This window comes from Natator depressus, chromosome 1, assembly GCF_965152275.1.
Source record: "Natator depressus isolate rNatDep1 chromosome 1, rNatDep2.hap1, whole genome shotgun sequence".
Taxonomy (NCBI): domain Eukaryota; kingdom Metazoa; phylum Chordata; order Testudines; family Cheloniidae; genus Natator; species Natator depressus.
Genome location: NC_134234.1, coordinates 209,463,996 through 209,478,346, shown reverse-complemented (window position 1 = coordinate 209,478,346; position 14,351 = coordinate 209,463,996). Strand labels below are relative to the sequence as shown.

At 45.2% G+C, this 14,351-nt stretch overlaps 1 protein-coding gene across 1 annotated transcript in view; it reads right to left on the bottom strand.

Annotated features, from left to right (window-relative positions):
- Nucleotides 1–14,351, bottom strand: part of LOC141974751 (scavenger receptor cysteine-rich type 1 protein M130-like) — a 53,032-nt gene that overhangs the window by 1,330 nt on the left and 37,351 nt on the right. Inside the window, 8 exon segments of the mRNA XM_074934729.1 lie at nucleotides 288–440; nucleotides 6,360–6,449; nucleotides 7,161–7,244; nucleotides 7,929–8,021; nucleotides 8,973–9,110; nucleotides 9,505–9,540; nucleotides 10,340–10,666; nucleotides 12,073–12,201. Coding sequence (XP_074790830.1) covers nucleotides 288–440; nucleotides 6,360–6,449; nucleotides 7,161–7,244; nucleotides 7,929–8,021; nucleotides 8,973–9,110; nucleotides 9,505–9,540; nucleotides 10,340–10,666; nucleotides 12,073–12,201 — 1,050 coding nt within the window.

Genomic DNA, 14,351 nt, shown 5'->3' with positions numbered 1-14,351 from the left:
CTGACAGAAGTTAGGCCTCAACATATCATGAGATTGGCTTAAAAATCAGTAGATTAAAAAGACTTTTTTTGGTCTTTTTTTTGTCCTCTGGTTTCTGAGCCTTTAGGTGAAACTCAGTTCATGTTCTGAAGCTTCTTTCTGCAACCATCAGGGCTAGAGAACTTGCTTTTTAAAAAATTAAAGCAGAGACTCTCATGTCTCCTGGAGTTTGAACTTTTAAAAATACTAGATATCATGAGACTAGCAATAAACTGCAAGAATTGGCAAAAGTGCATTTCCCCACTCACCTGTCTGTGAATCCCTGTTCCTGTCACTCTCTCCTGGGGCTCCAGTGTCTTCCCAGGCACACTGCCCGGGGCCGTGGTTATCATTGGGGTCAGAAACGTCTTTGACATCATCATAACCGTTCTCTGTGACATCTCCAGGCAGTGCAGGAGCCTCTGAAAAAGAGGCAAGAATTAATGGTAATGAGGAGAGAACTTCCACTGAATAGAGAAACAAATTATACACCAGGTACAAACAGCCTGAGGTACTGACACCCCAAAGGGGATGAGAAACCAAAAGTCCCTCCCCCACCAACCTTAGTGTCAGAGGAATTTCATTCATGTAACATTTGTCTGACACATTTCAAGGACCTGATATAACTGTAAATTACTCAAAGGAGCCTCAAACAGAAACTGAAATGAAGGTTGTGGGAGATTTGGGAAGAGGTGGCTAGGAGTGGGGTTTATGTCAGAGGAAGATTTGCCCATGGTACTTTGTTGTTATACTAATTACACAGATAAATGATACTTTAATTTGTTCTATCACTTACTTTCTAAACTTTCCATTATTGTGAAAAAGCTCATTTTGTTCCATTTCTCTAAACTAGTCTGGCCCATAACCCACCCCTGATCTGCAGTGTCTGGAAAACACACCACCAAGTCAGGCCAAGCATAGGAAAAACTTTCACTAGGAGGGTGGTGAAGCAATGGAATGAGTTACCGAGGAAGGTGGTGGAATCTCCTTCCTTAGAGGTTTTTAAGGTCAGGCTTGACAAAGCTCTGGCTGAGATGATTTAATTGGGGATCGGTCCTGCTTTGAGCAGGGGGTTGGACTAGATGACCTCCTGAGGTCCCTTCCAACCCTGATATTGTATGATTCTATGGTCTGTGGGTGTGAAATCTGTACATCCCTTTCATGTGTGAAACTCAAGTATAGATCAGTGGACTTAGCACAGGCAGGGATGGCTGAGGGAGACCATTACCACAGAGCAGAGGGCTGTGCTGAGAGAGCTTGTCCCCTAACTTTGTGAGTAATGTTAGTGCACATTAAAGTGAAGGTCAGGGAGCAGTGACTAGAGTCAGGGGCACCATCGGCAGCCACTGAATAAACTTCTTCTAGAGTCACACTGGTTGGCCTGTGTGGTACCACATGCTTTACTATTTCCCCTCCATACAGCTCTGACCTAAAACCAGCACCCACAGCCATGCTCTGTGGGAGAAGAGTTAGAAGATCCTATGACATGCTGAGCACCCTGAGTGTCACAGATTTATAGAGTTCAAGGCCAAAAGGGACCATTAGCTCATCTCGGCTGACGGCCTGTATATATAACAGGCCACTGAATTTTACCTAGTTGACCCTCTATTAAGGAGAATAACCCGTGTTTGGCTAAGGTATGTCTGTCACAGTTCAGGACAACTGCACCTGTATTCCCCCTCTGTGGGCCACCAAGGGCACCCACTCTAGGCTCCCGGCTCCTCAGCTGTCTCCTCTCTTGGGCAGATACCTCCATCCCTTCTGACCGGGATTTTTCCAGCCTTCACAGTTCTCTGCCTACATGGTGATATTCCCAGCAAGTCAGACAGCCTAAGGGCCAGTGTGTATGCTTTGCTTTCTCTCCAGAAGTTATTCCCAGTATATTGCCTGCAGTTGTAAGTTGCCATGCACCTCCTTCCAAGCAAGCACATTTATTCTTAAGGTAAAAGCATTACAAAGAAAACAGAGCAATAAAAGAACCTACACACAAGCTAAAAAGCTTACCAGAGAGCACCCCAACTCAAACCTCAGGCTCTGGCAGGTGCCAGTCCTTCACAACCCACAAATGGGTTTTCTCCAGAGTTACAAGTTCACAACTGTCTCAGATTCAGAACCCGAACCCAGGTTGGGTGGTACAGCTGTTCTTTACACAGCTCTGGCTTTTTAACTCATCTCTGGGAACAGGTAATCCGCACACAATGACCTACTACTTGGGGTGTAGCTTCAAAAGACTGGATTTTTACATAACCGGCAGTGGTGCAATTTGCATTAACCACTCCCTAGGGATTCTCCAGGAAATCCACTTCACACTTATTTTCCCAAAAGTCCATTCTTGTCTGGCACATTTTCAATATAGTCCTTTGAACTCCCAGAACTCATATCACACCTCCCCTCAAATAGCGTACATGTAATCCTGGCCCATGGTAATACATAACCTTTGCATTTAATACAGTGGACCCCAAACATATTTAAACTTAATTCAATAAGGCCGCCCAATGATATGCAGGAAATTGCCATATCTGCCATAGCATTCATTCTTGATTTGAAGACATCAAGAGATGGGGAACTTATCATTTCCCTTGGTAGTTTGTTCCAGTGATTAATCACCCATACTGTTAAAAATTTGCACCTAATTTCTAATTTTAATTTGTTTTGCTTCAGCTTCCAGCCAGTGGTTCTTGCTATGCCTTTTTATACTCAGTTAAAGAGCCCTTTAATATCAGTATTTTCTCCCTGTGAAGATACTTTATTAAGTCACCTCTCAATCTTGTTTTTGTCAAGCTAAACAGATTGAGCACTTTAAGTTTCCCCATGTAAGGCGTTTTCTCCATTGATCAGCTCCCACTGATTGCATCAGTACTGTTAGAAAACAGGCCTGTTTGTTAGCCTGAGATAGAATTTTGAGTTTGATTTTTGATACTCTTATATCCTTACTAATATGTGTGGACAAGAAACAAAGAGACTGTGTGTTGCATTTCCCACAACCAGATGGGGCTTTTAGTACAATGTGAAAAGATAAGAGATAGACCTAAAGTGTTGCTAGGTACGGTGGGAGTGTAATATATGAGCGTACACTTGAAGACTGCCTTGACTCCTATCTCAAGGCAAGGTCAAGCAACCAGTTGGGAGGAGTGAGGTGGATGGTGGGGAAGGTATAAGAAACACTAAAAGCCAAAGAAAATCCTGACGCTGGCTGATACATAATCTCACTCCCTACCCCTCCCATGGGATACAAAAGAAGTGGCACCAAAGCCCCCAGTGTGACACTATGCCCCCATATTCTTCATAGAAATATTATTATGATATGAGTATGGCACAATTATGATGTATTTGATGCAAGATAAGGTATGTGAAATATCACTGATATACTGAATATGATTATCCTACTTGAATGCATGTATCATTTCTGTATCTGAAGTTAGGAATATTGACTATGTATCTGTACTACAAATTGTGTTTACACATGGGGAACGCCCACTAGACAGAATGCAATCAGTCTAGATGGCTAGCTAGGAACAAGTCAATGGACCATTAGAGAGAACAATAGGTCTTTGAAGATGCTAATCTCCCACCTTCCTGGGAAGTCTTCATGGGGATGCTGCAAACAGCCTCTGAGTTATGACTGCAGGGACATGTGATCAAGTCACCTGGTATTGGACACCATGATAATACTAGTATTTTCCTACTGGCCGGGGGTGGAAATCAAACTGGGAGACAAAGGATTCCTGCCATATGCAAAAACTAGTTAAGGCAGGTGTTAGGATGTAGATATTCAGGCCTGTCTGTAAAGGGCTATACTCTAAGAATTTAGGTGTATTCTTATCACTTGGCTAGTTATAGAGGTATAAAAGAAACAATCAAAATCACTGTCTGCCAGTGTAAGAGCCTTCTCCTACTGTGACAGTCTGAGGCCCTGTTCTTAGGCTAAGGCCTTTGGCTAAGCAGCAGAGGCAGCCATAAGCTGGGAAGCGAACGGTTCCTCACATTCCAACCTAGTCACATTGAAATAAGGTGCTATTGGGCTCTTAGGAATACAGTCCTGTCCTGATAATGCCTATCACCTCCAGAGAAAGGGAAGTGCCTAGAAGATGTAAAAGGAAACTTAGTTTGATAGCATCCTGTCTGGCAAGAACTCACTTATCAATAGCTGGGATGTGAAATCCTCACTTCTGTGTTTGTTCTATCACTGTAGTCCCCATTTCCCTATTGTTTGTCTGCATAATCTCTGTCTGGTTCTATGATTGTTTCTGTCTGCTGTATAATTAATTTTGCTGGGTGTAAACTAATTAAGGTGGTGGGATATAATTGGTTACATAATCATGTTACAATGTGTTAGGATTGGTTAGTTAAATTTCAGGAAAATGATTGGTTAAGGTATAGCTAAGCAGAACTCAAGTTTTACTATATAGTCTGCAGTCAATCAGGAAGTAGGTGGGTGTGTGGTTGGGGGAAATGGGAACAGGGAATGGGGGTGGGGAAACTGGAATCATGTTTTGCTAAAGCGGGAAATGGGAACAGCAAATGGGGGTGGGGAAACTGGAATTATGTTTAGCTAAGAGCAGGAATGGGAACAGGGATACAGGTAAGACTCTGTGGTGTCAGAGCTGGGAAGGGGGACACTAAGGAAGGAAACTGGAATCATGCTTGATGGAAGTTCACCCCAATAAACATCGAATTGTTTGCACCTTTGGACTTCGGGTATTGTTGCTCTCTGTTCATGCGAGAAGGAAGTAAGTGGGTGAAGGAATAAGCCCCCTAACAGCAGGGGAGTGATATCATCGTGGTTGGTTCTTCACTGTCTCCTCACCTATGATGACTGCTGTAAACACCTAAGACTGAACCTGGGGAGAGGGATAGCTCAGTGGTTTGAGTATTGGCCTGCTAAACCCAGGGTTGTGAGTTCAATCCTTGAGGGGGCCATTTGGGATCTGGGGCAAAAATTGGGGATGGTCCTGCTTGGAGCAGGGGGTTGGACTAGATGACCTCCTGAGGTCCCTTCCAACCCTGGTATTCTATGATTCTAAGAAAGGACTGAACCCAGGCTAGAGGGAGTTCCAGCCTGTGAAAGAAATACCTGGAGATTTAAGCTGCAAGCAAGTGCAGCTTGCCTTCAGGAACCTCTGCAATCTGCCTAAAACAACATTTAGGGTGAGAATTTGTTACATATATCCAGTTTCTTTAGTATGTTAAGCTTAGCTTGCGTGGTTTTTTTTGTTTTTGTTTTTGTTTGTTTTTGGCTAGGTAATCTGCTTTGATCTGTTTGTTAACCCTTATAATCATGTAAAATCTATCTTTTGTAGTTAATAAACTTGTTTTTGTTTTGTCTAAAACCAGTGTGTGTGGAAACTATAATTGGGGAGCAAAAAGCTGTTACATATCTCTCTCCACATTGAGGGAGGGGGCGAATTTCATGAGCTTATGCTGTACAGTTCTCAGTGAACTGCAAGACAGTATAATTTTGGGTTTACACCCCAGAGGGGGGTGCGCACAATTGCTGGGCAATTGCTTAGCTGAGCCTTCCCATGCAGAGCTGATCTCAACATGTGTGTGTAAAGCTGCAGCTGGGTGTGTCCCTACCTTTATGTGTGCTGGTAAGGTGCAGTCTGAAACCTGGGGATGGGCTTGGCAGGCTTGCCTCAGCGTACACTGAGAAGGGAATCCAGGCTGGTGGGTCAGGTGGGTTCAGTTGTACCCCAGTTCCAAGCGGCACCCCAAATGGAGTGCGGGGAACATGTCACAACAAGACCCTCCAAAATGGAACATGACCATAAACCGTAAGGGGTGGGACCAAGGGCATGCATTACAGGTATAATTATGCCTGCTAAGGAAGGGGAACAGTGACACTGGGAAAAAGGCTCTGCGGCATCAGAGCTATGGATATGCTTGCTTCAATTAACCCCAATAAACATTGCATTGCCTGTACTTCGGAGTTCCAGTCTTCTGCTTTCTGTCTGCATGACAAGAACCAGGGGAGGGGTGAAGGGAAAGCCCCTAACAAGTACTAAAGATGCTCAGCACCTCACAAGATCAAGCCATAAATGACAATTTTTGCCTGGATAGACAGACACTGTGATCTATTGGGCGGAGGTCTAGATAGGGATGCAGAAACCTGGGTTCTTTTCTCAGTTCTGCCACTGCCCTGCTAAATGATCTTGGGCAAATCACTTCACTACTCTGTGCCTCAGTTTTCCCATCTGTAAAATGGAGATAATAGTACCAACCTCCTTTTTAAAGTGCTTTGAGGTCTATGTATGAAAAGCCCTACATAGGAGCTAGGTGTAATTAATTACACGTTCTTCCACAGGGTATCATTTCTTCAAGGCTATAGATTTACTCCTCACCTTGGCTGTCTGAAGTCAGGAGCACATCACTCGACACAGGGTCCTCCACATTATCGAAACCCAACTGAGACCCCCAAGGGGAAGCTCCCTCTGTAACAGCAAACAGCACACTCAGTGTCCCCTGAACACACCCAGTTCCTGAGCAGGTTTCTAGTTCCCCATTAAGTGCCGGTTGCCTTGGAGCATGGGCTGTTTACCATGGAGTTCGTAGGAGAAAGTCACAGGGTGATCCAGGGGAAAAGCATGATTGATATTCTGTGAAATTTTCTCATGCATTTCAGTGGGATCAGGATCTGTGTTGGTGCTGAGCTAACACTGGACACACTGGAAGATGGTAGCTACTGCACCAGAGCTGACCTTTGTGACTCCAACCAAACTCTATAATGATGGTTTATAGTCTCTTAGTTTATATGGACTAGATTGTGACTTGGACTACTTGCTTATGCCAGCTGGTAAGACCACAGGTACAGATCAGGGTTTGTTTACTGGTAGGTTCCAGCTGTGATTTTCAGTACTTCCATGCCAAGCGAATAGTTCTGGACCGCATTCCCTGAAGCTCCTCCCCGAGTGGAGGGCATCACAAACCACATACAGGAAAGGTGATGATTTTATCACACGTTTCCATCACAAAGGTTGACAGAAATCGTTGAAAGTCTGGTTAAATCTAATCCCATCAGAATGTATAAAATCTGTTCTGGACCATGAAATTGATTGAGGGGAAATGACAGCCTTTACAGAAAATGCTGTGGAGATTAAATTCTCCACCCAGATATGGTCTCTGTATCTCTCCTTCCCCATTACCTTGTTCTGATGCAGGATCATTTCCCACATCGCTGTCCCTGGTGTAATACCGAAGTTTCATCAGTGAATCATCTGAATAGGAGATTGTAGGGACAACAAATGAGATGTTATCAAAGTGAGAGCAGCTAAGCTGACAAATGGCTGGTGCATCTGCGGGCTGGGAGAAAGATTTCTGGTCTCCTTCTTTTAGGGAAGATGCTGAATGCACAGTGACACTGAGAAATATCCATTTTATTCTGGTAAACATGGGTTTGGGGAGGATAAAATCAGACTGGGAAGATGCTGGGAACATCCATGCTGAACCTAGGAGGTGCGGGGGGGGGCAGAGTGTGACCTTTAACAAGGAATTTAAAAATCTCCAACTCCATCTGCTAACTCATGTGAAAGCTACAAAAACTGTCTTGTCTACACTGAGGTGTTACCTTGTGTTAGTTATCCCAAGTTAAGAACACACCTTTTCTTCTCAGTGAAGACAAGGCCCAAGGCTGCAGGATGTCTGTTCCAAGAATGGGAACAAGCAGAGAAGAGTGGGGAGGAAGCTCATCTTCATGAGTTCATCACACAACAAACCTGGAGATAGATGCACCTTGTGGTGTCATTTACACCAATGGAGAGTGAGTGCTATGTGGGAGTGCTATCACTAACAAATCTGTATCCACAGTATGCCAGGGATCCCAGGGATGAGGGCTGAGATTTTAGCTCTGGGTAAGGGCCTCGGGATGGAAAGTGCAGTAGATATTTGCTCCATTAGGAATGAGACACACGGACCTGAGCGACCCAACATCTGCTTCTCTCCATTCAGGTTATAATCGATCTCCTCATATATGGCTTCAGTGAAAGGGTCCGAGGATCTTCTGGAGTCTGGAAACAAAGGTCAGGATTTGCCCAGGGTCATAGAAAGTAGAGCTGGGAAAACCTATTAGATCACCCAGCCCCTCCCTCTGGGGCCAGTGCAAGATTGAGCCTTACAGCACATTCCCACTGCTCTGTCCAGGCTATATTTAAGTGAGTGTCCCAGCTGATGGGAGCCACATCCCATTCCACAACGTCCCTTTGGAGACGATTCCATGGGCAGGTTTACTGTCATAATGTCTTTCCTCGTGTTCATCCTAAATGTTCCCTCATGCTCTCATCCCATTGCTCCTGGTTAGTCCTCCTTGTATCACCTTAAATAATTCTTCCATCAACTTGGTGTTTACACCAATTGCAAAGTGGAAATAATAGTACTTACTTATCTACTGGCCAGTGACCCTGTGGGGAGGAATAAACTAATGGTTGTGCAGTGATTTATCAATGGAAAGTGCTCTAAGTGCCATGGATTAATATCAGTGTTTTGATCTTTTAGACATTATCAGCAAGGCTCTTTTCCAGCATTTCTCCTTCTTCATACCGTCTCTCCCACTCAATCTCTCTGTTCAGAAACTTTGCCCCACATGGATTTTCTTGCAGATTTCCAAATGGAATCTCTACATGTTATTTTCTGCCACTATTGCAATCTCTTTAATCCTCTTTGAATTATTTCTCTGCCCTCATCACTGCTCTCAACTCCTCCCAATTCAGTGTCATGTGCAAGTGTCTCTGCTGTGCTGTTCATTTCCAGGGCCAGATCATCAAGGAAAATATTAAATAAAACAAGATTTCACATGGAACCTCATAGTTTTACCAAGGGTCCTCCCTCTCCTCAGCTACATCCTCCCTTCACCCTGCGCTGATCCAGCTCTAGGTCCTCTCACAGCCTTGGCCCTCTCCACACCTGCAGCTCCCCCTGCTATTGCAGAGGCATTTCAGACAGTGACACTAGTCAGCACCCACCTTTGCGCTGTGCCTTGGCACTTCGCACCTGTGCACCCAGAATGATTAAGACCAGGCAGAGCAAGGCCCCCAGGATAATGCAGACGACCACGGGCACTGTGACTCTCCCACTGTCGGTCGGAGGGCGGCGCGGGGGAGCTGGGTGGAAATGAATATGCAACAGGGAGAAATTATCCTGTGAGAGTCCGGGGGGCCCCGGGGAGCCCCGGGGAGCTCCCCAGTCACTCATTGCATGGCCCAGGGCAGCAGGGTAACGGGCTGGGGCACAGTCTGTGCGCTAGGGGGGCAGCTCACAGGCTGCTGTTTAAATCATGGGCCCTGCTCTGGTGGCTAGAACCAATAGACAGGAATCGTGTTGCTCAGCACAGCCTGCAGCTCCCACCCGGGTGTCATTCACACATGTGTCATTCACTCCTTAGATTTCACACTCAGTATAAAGGAACTCATTCGCTCAGGCTGGAGGTTCCAGCTCATCCCTCTGTGACCCTGGCACCAGGTAAATTTAATCCTTGATGGGAGGGGAATATTTTACCTCTTCTAAACAGTGAAGCTGTTGTCTTCATCACACCTGCAAAGGGAAAGGAAAAGAGAGTTAGAGTCTGAAGTAAGGGGCAGGTGATGTGTTTGTTACATGGGAGAACATCCACTCTCAAAGTCTCTGTGTGTGGACATTTGTCAAACAGTGTCTGAGATGGTTTCCCTTTTCTTCTTATGGAAATAAAATTCTGAGAGAACAAATTGAGTAGTGTGCATGACACAGATGATAATAGGGTTTATCTGCATATTAAATCATTAATTTCAGCACTTTATAATGGAAAAATCGAAAAATTGGTGTATTTTATCATTTATGGATTTGCTATTCAGTTTTTACTATGGATGCTGAAATCTTTAGGCATAGCTTCTGCTGCTGTGTTTGTTTTTGTATATCTGAGTCTGTTCAAAGAAAAGGAGTAATTGTGGCACCTTAAAGACTAACAAATTTATTTGAGCATATGCTTTCGTGAGCTACAGCTCACTTCATACAAGGGGTTCAAATGTGCACAGATTAATCAGCTGAAAATCACCCACGTTAGTATAAAAATCCATAGAAGAGAAATATTGTTATTACAGTTGGGCTCAAAATGGAACTGAAACTCACCCACAACATCCCTCTCTCACACACACGTCCTCACATACAGACTTGTGGGGAATTCTGATCCTGACCCGAACTGCACATCCTGGACCCATCTCTGATTGTTCATCCCAAAAGGCTCAATAGCCAAAGAGCTGCACAAATTATGCTTTCTATTGAGAGGCTTTTCTGGGGTCTTACTAGTGGATTGCACCATGTGGTCCCCGCTTCTTTTATACATTTTTTTTATAATTACCATTTGAAGAATCATTGCAAATAATATGGGCCTCTTCTGCTTGGTGATCACAAGACTGCCATTTCCATGGGCCTGAGGGACACTGCCAAAGGGAGCTGTGCTGCTCAGTGCACTTAACATGGTCCAGCCACGTGAGACCAGAACCTTCTCCATGTTGAAATTCTCCTGCAGTTAGCACTCCATCTCCACAGTTCAGCTGTTTGCATACAATTGTCGGGGTGATGCCAGTCATCTGATTTGAGCAAACACTGCCCCATGTCCCATTGTAGAAAACCTCCAGGCGCCCAGCACAGTCACTGCTGCTCACCAGCCTCAGATCTGTGAACTCTAGAAGGAAATGCACAAAAAGGGAATTTAGATTGCTGATCCTGAAAGTTTTTGGTCTACACTACAGCGTAAGGTTGACTGATTATGTCAGTGTACCCACCATAGCCTTGCTCCCACCAATGTAAGTGCCCTGCTATACCAACATAATAACTCCACCTCCACGAGAGGTGTAGGGCTTATGTCCATGGAGTTAGGGCGATGCAGTGTCCATGTGGACACTGAGGGTTACTTACATCAGCTGTTGGCTGTCATTCATGTCAATTTCACAGCTCCATGCTAGAACCATGAAACTGACAAGAAAGTTGTGTGGGGGCTTCAGCTAGAGCCCAGGTACCCCCAGGCTCCCTGCCAGATTGCTGCCCAGACTACCTCCTCCCCGCTCGGAGCTGGTTACCCCCTAGGATCCTGGCTCCCTGCTTCCAGCGGTGTTGCTGCTCGAGCTCCCCGCTCCATGTGGGGAGCCTGGCTGCACCAAGGCGCCTAGCTCCCCTCTGGGAGCCCAGGTGCTTCCCTGAAACTTCCAGTTCCCAGCTCCCTTTTTGGAGCTGGGCTGCATCCACACAGCTCTCTGCTCCCAGCCGGGCTGTTGCCTGGGCTCCCAGCTCCCTGCTCCCAGCCAGGAGCCTGGGTGCTGCCCAGAGGCTCCCAGCTTCCCACTCCCTGCTGCCCCAAGGTTCCCAGCTCCCTGCCAGGAGCACAGCTCCCTCGCGCAGGCTCCCAGCTCCCCACTGGGTAGCTGCTGTGGTCCTAGTGGACCCCGAACCTGGGGGTGGGGGTGCAGCTGTGCTACTGGCAGGGGGCAGGGAGCTGTGCATGGAGCTGAGAGCCCAGGCTCTCAGCCCCCCCTCCTCCACTGCCCCTCTTAAGTCAGTAGAAGTGCTTCTGGTGAGGATTCACACCACCGGCAGAAAGAGGGCAGTGTGGACATGAACCACCTGAGTAATTACTGCAGTGGCTGTAAATCAACCGAACATAGGTCAACTATCTGGCTGTGAAGAATGAAATCCCAGTGATCGCTAATGATCCTGTGCGTTATTCTGCAGGTACAAATGCCAGAGAGAATCACTCCAAGAATGAGAGACTCTTCTGGACACTACAGGCCCATTAGCAATACAGTGAACCCTTCAGGAAAGTCACCATTTCCCAACAGTTACACACACAGATAGCCAAGATACAGCAGTGACTGACCCTCCTATCTCTATGGAAATGCTGTGATATCTCCAATACCCCTGGGTGGGAACTGATAGTAACTGGTGACTTTCAATTGGGTCTGTGGTTTGTAGGGAGGTAGGAGCGAGACAAGAGACAACGACAGCGAGGGAGAGGCTCTATCATTCTCACTCTCCTCAAACATCAGCCCCCGCATTAAATTCCCTGGCAACCATCAAAGCATTCACAGAACAGACCTGAGCAGAGAACTCCTGCATCCTGTTTGTGTCTGCAGTTGTGCTGGCCCCAGCCCCCGGAAGGACACTCCCAGAGATCAGATTCCTTCCCAGAGCAGTTCACATCATCCAGCCAGATCTGCCCGGATCCTTGCCCATAATGAGCAGAGACAGTTGCACTTATGGCATGGCCACATCCCAGTTGTTTGCAAACGACATTGGAGTCCGGTAGGTCCCAGGAATCATCACAGACTGTCCCCCAGGTGCCATTGTAATAGATCTCCACTCTCCCAGCACAGCGACCTGGCCCATTCACCAGCCTGATCCGCCTGCTTCCTGCAGCAATAAATCCTAACTGTTAATGTGCAATAAAATGATAAGTGAACAGCTTCCATGCCAATCAGTGAGGTTGCTACAATGGCTAAGACATAAATGCTTTTAAACATCTGTCTTTAACCAGAAACTTAGAAAAGAAAAAAATCTGTAGAGTAAGGAAATTATGAGAAAGCTATTGTGAAAAAGTATGTAAAGGTAAGGGCCTAATTGTGAATTCTTTCCTCATCTGAGTAATTCATATGGAATTCCCCAAATGAGTAAGAACAACAGTAATTGTGAGAGTAAGGGTTTGCAGGATCAGCCCTTACTGGAAAAACTGATTTTTTTCAAACAGCTCTAAGATTATAAGCATCAAGGGTGTTTGAGGAATTTATGATTAGCTAATACATTTATCAAAAACTCTAATTTTCTTTTAAATTCTCACAGAACTGGAAGGTACTTGGGATTTGAGAAAAGCAAACATGGTACCAATTTATTTTGCAAAAAAAATAAGAAAGGCAATTTGATGCATGTCTCTACAATAAAGTCCCAAATAGGTAGGGCTCAATTCTGCTCCTGGTGAAGTCAACAGCAACACCTCCACTAACAGGTTTCAGAGTAACAGCCGTGTTAGTCTGTATTCGTAAAAAGAAAAAAGAAAAGGAGTACTTGTGGCACCTTAGAGACTAACCAGTTTATTTGAGCATGAGCTTTCGTGAGCTACAGCTCACTTCATCGGATGCATAGCATATCGTGGAAACTGCAGAAGACATTATATACACACAGAGACCATGAAACAAAACTTCCTCCCACCCCACTCTCCTGCTGGTAACAGCTTATCTAAAGTGATCATCAAGGAGGGCCATTTCCAGCACAAATCCAGGTTTTCTCACCCTTCCCCCCCACACACACACACAGACACACATACAAACTCACTCTCCTGCTGGTAATAGCCCATCCCTCTTTGAAACCTCTCTTTATAATGTGCATGATAATCAAGGTGGGTCATTTCCAGCACTAATTTAGTGCTGGAAATGACCCACCTTGATTATCATGCGCATTATAAAGAGAGGTTTCAAAGAGGGATGGGCTATTACCAGCAGGAGAGTGAGTTTGTATGTGTGTCTGTGGGGGGGGGGGAAGGGTGAGAAAACCTGGATTTGTGCTGGAAATGGCCCTCCTTGATGATCACTTTAGATAAGCTGTTACCAGCAGGAGAGTGGGGTGGGAGGAAGTTTTGTTTCATGGTCTCTGTGTGTATATAATGTCTTCTGCAGTTTCCACGGTATGCTATGCATCCGATGAAGTGAGCTGTAGCTCACGAAAGCTCATGCTCAAATAAACTGGTTAGTCTCTAAGGTGCCACAAGTACTCCTTTTCTTTTTTCTTTTTACCTCCACTAACATAATGGGTGGAGGAATGGGCCCTTAATGCACTGTAATTACCCTGCAACCGGAATATGCATGAATAAAAGTTTTGGTGCAGTAACATTACAGTGCACAGTACATACAAACAAATCTGTTGCTTGACAGTTACCAGTGTGAAGGGCCTATGTTTATGTTTACTGTGGACTCTTAAAGTAAGTAAATATATCAGCAAAAAGAACAATAGAATTATCTTTTACAATGGTAATATGCACAATCAACAACAATAACAGTCTTCATTTTTCCCTTTAAATGAAGCAAAATTACACAGTTAGAATCATAGAATATGAGGGTTGGAAGGGACCTCAGGAGGTCATCTAGTCCAACCCCCTGCTCAAAGCAGGACCAATCCCCAATCAAATCATCCCAGCCAGGGCTTTGTCAAGCCTGACCTTAAAAACTTCTAAGTTATAAGATTTGAACATAACTATATCACACTAACACGGCTGCTACTCTGAAACCTACTTAACTTCTGAGTCACAGAGCCACTATTTGTGGCCTTCTTGATCAAATTGGCTTACATATGACTTTCTTTTCCTATTACTCCTTTCTGAGTAGGAC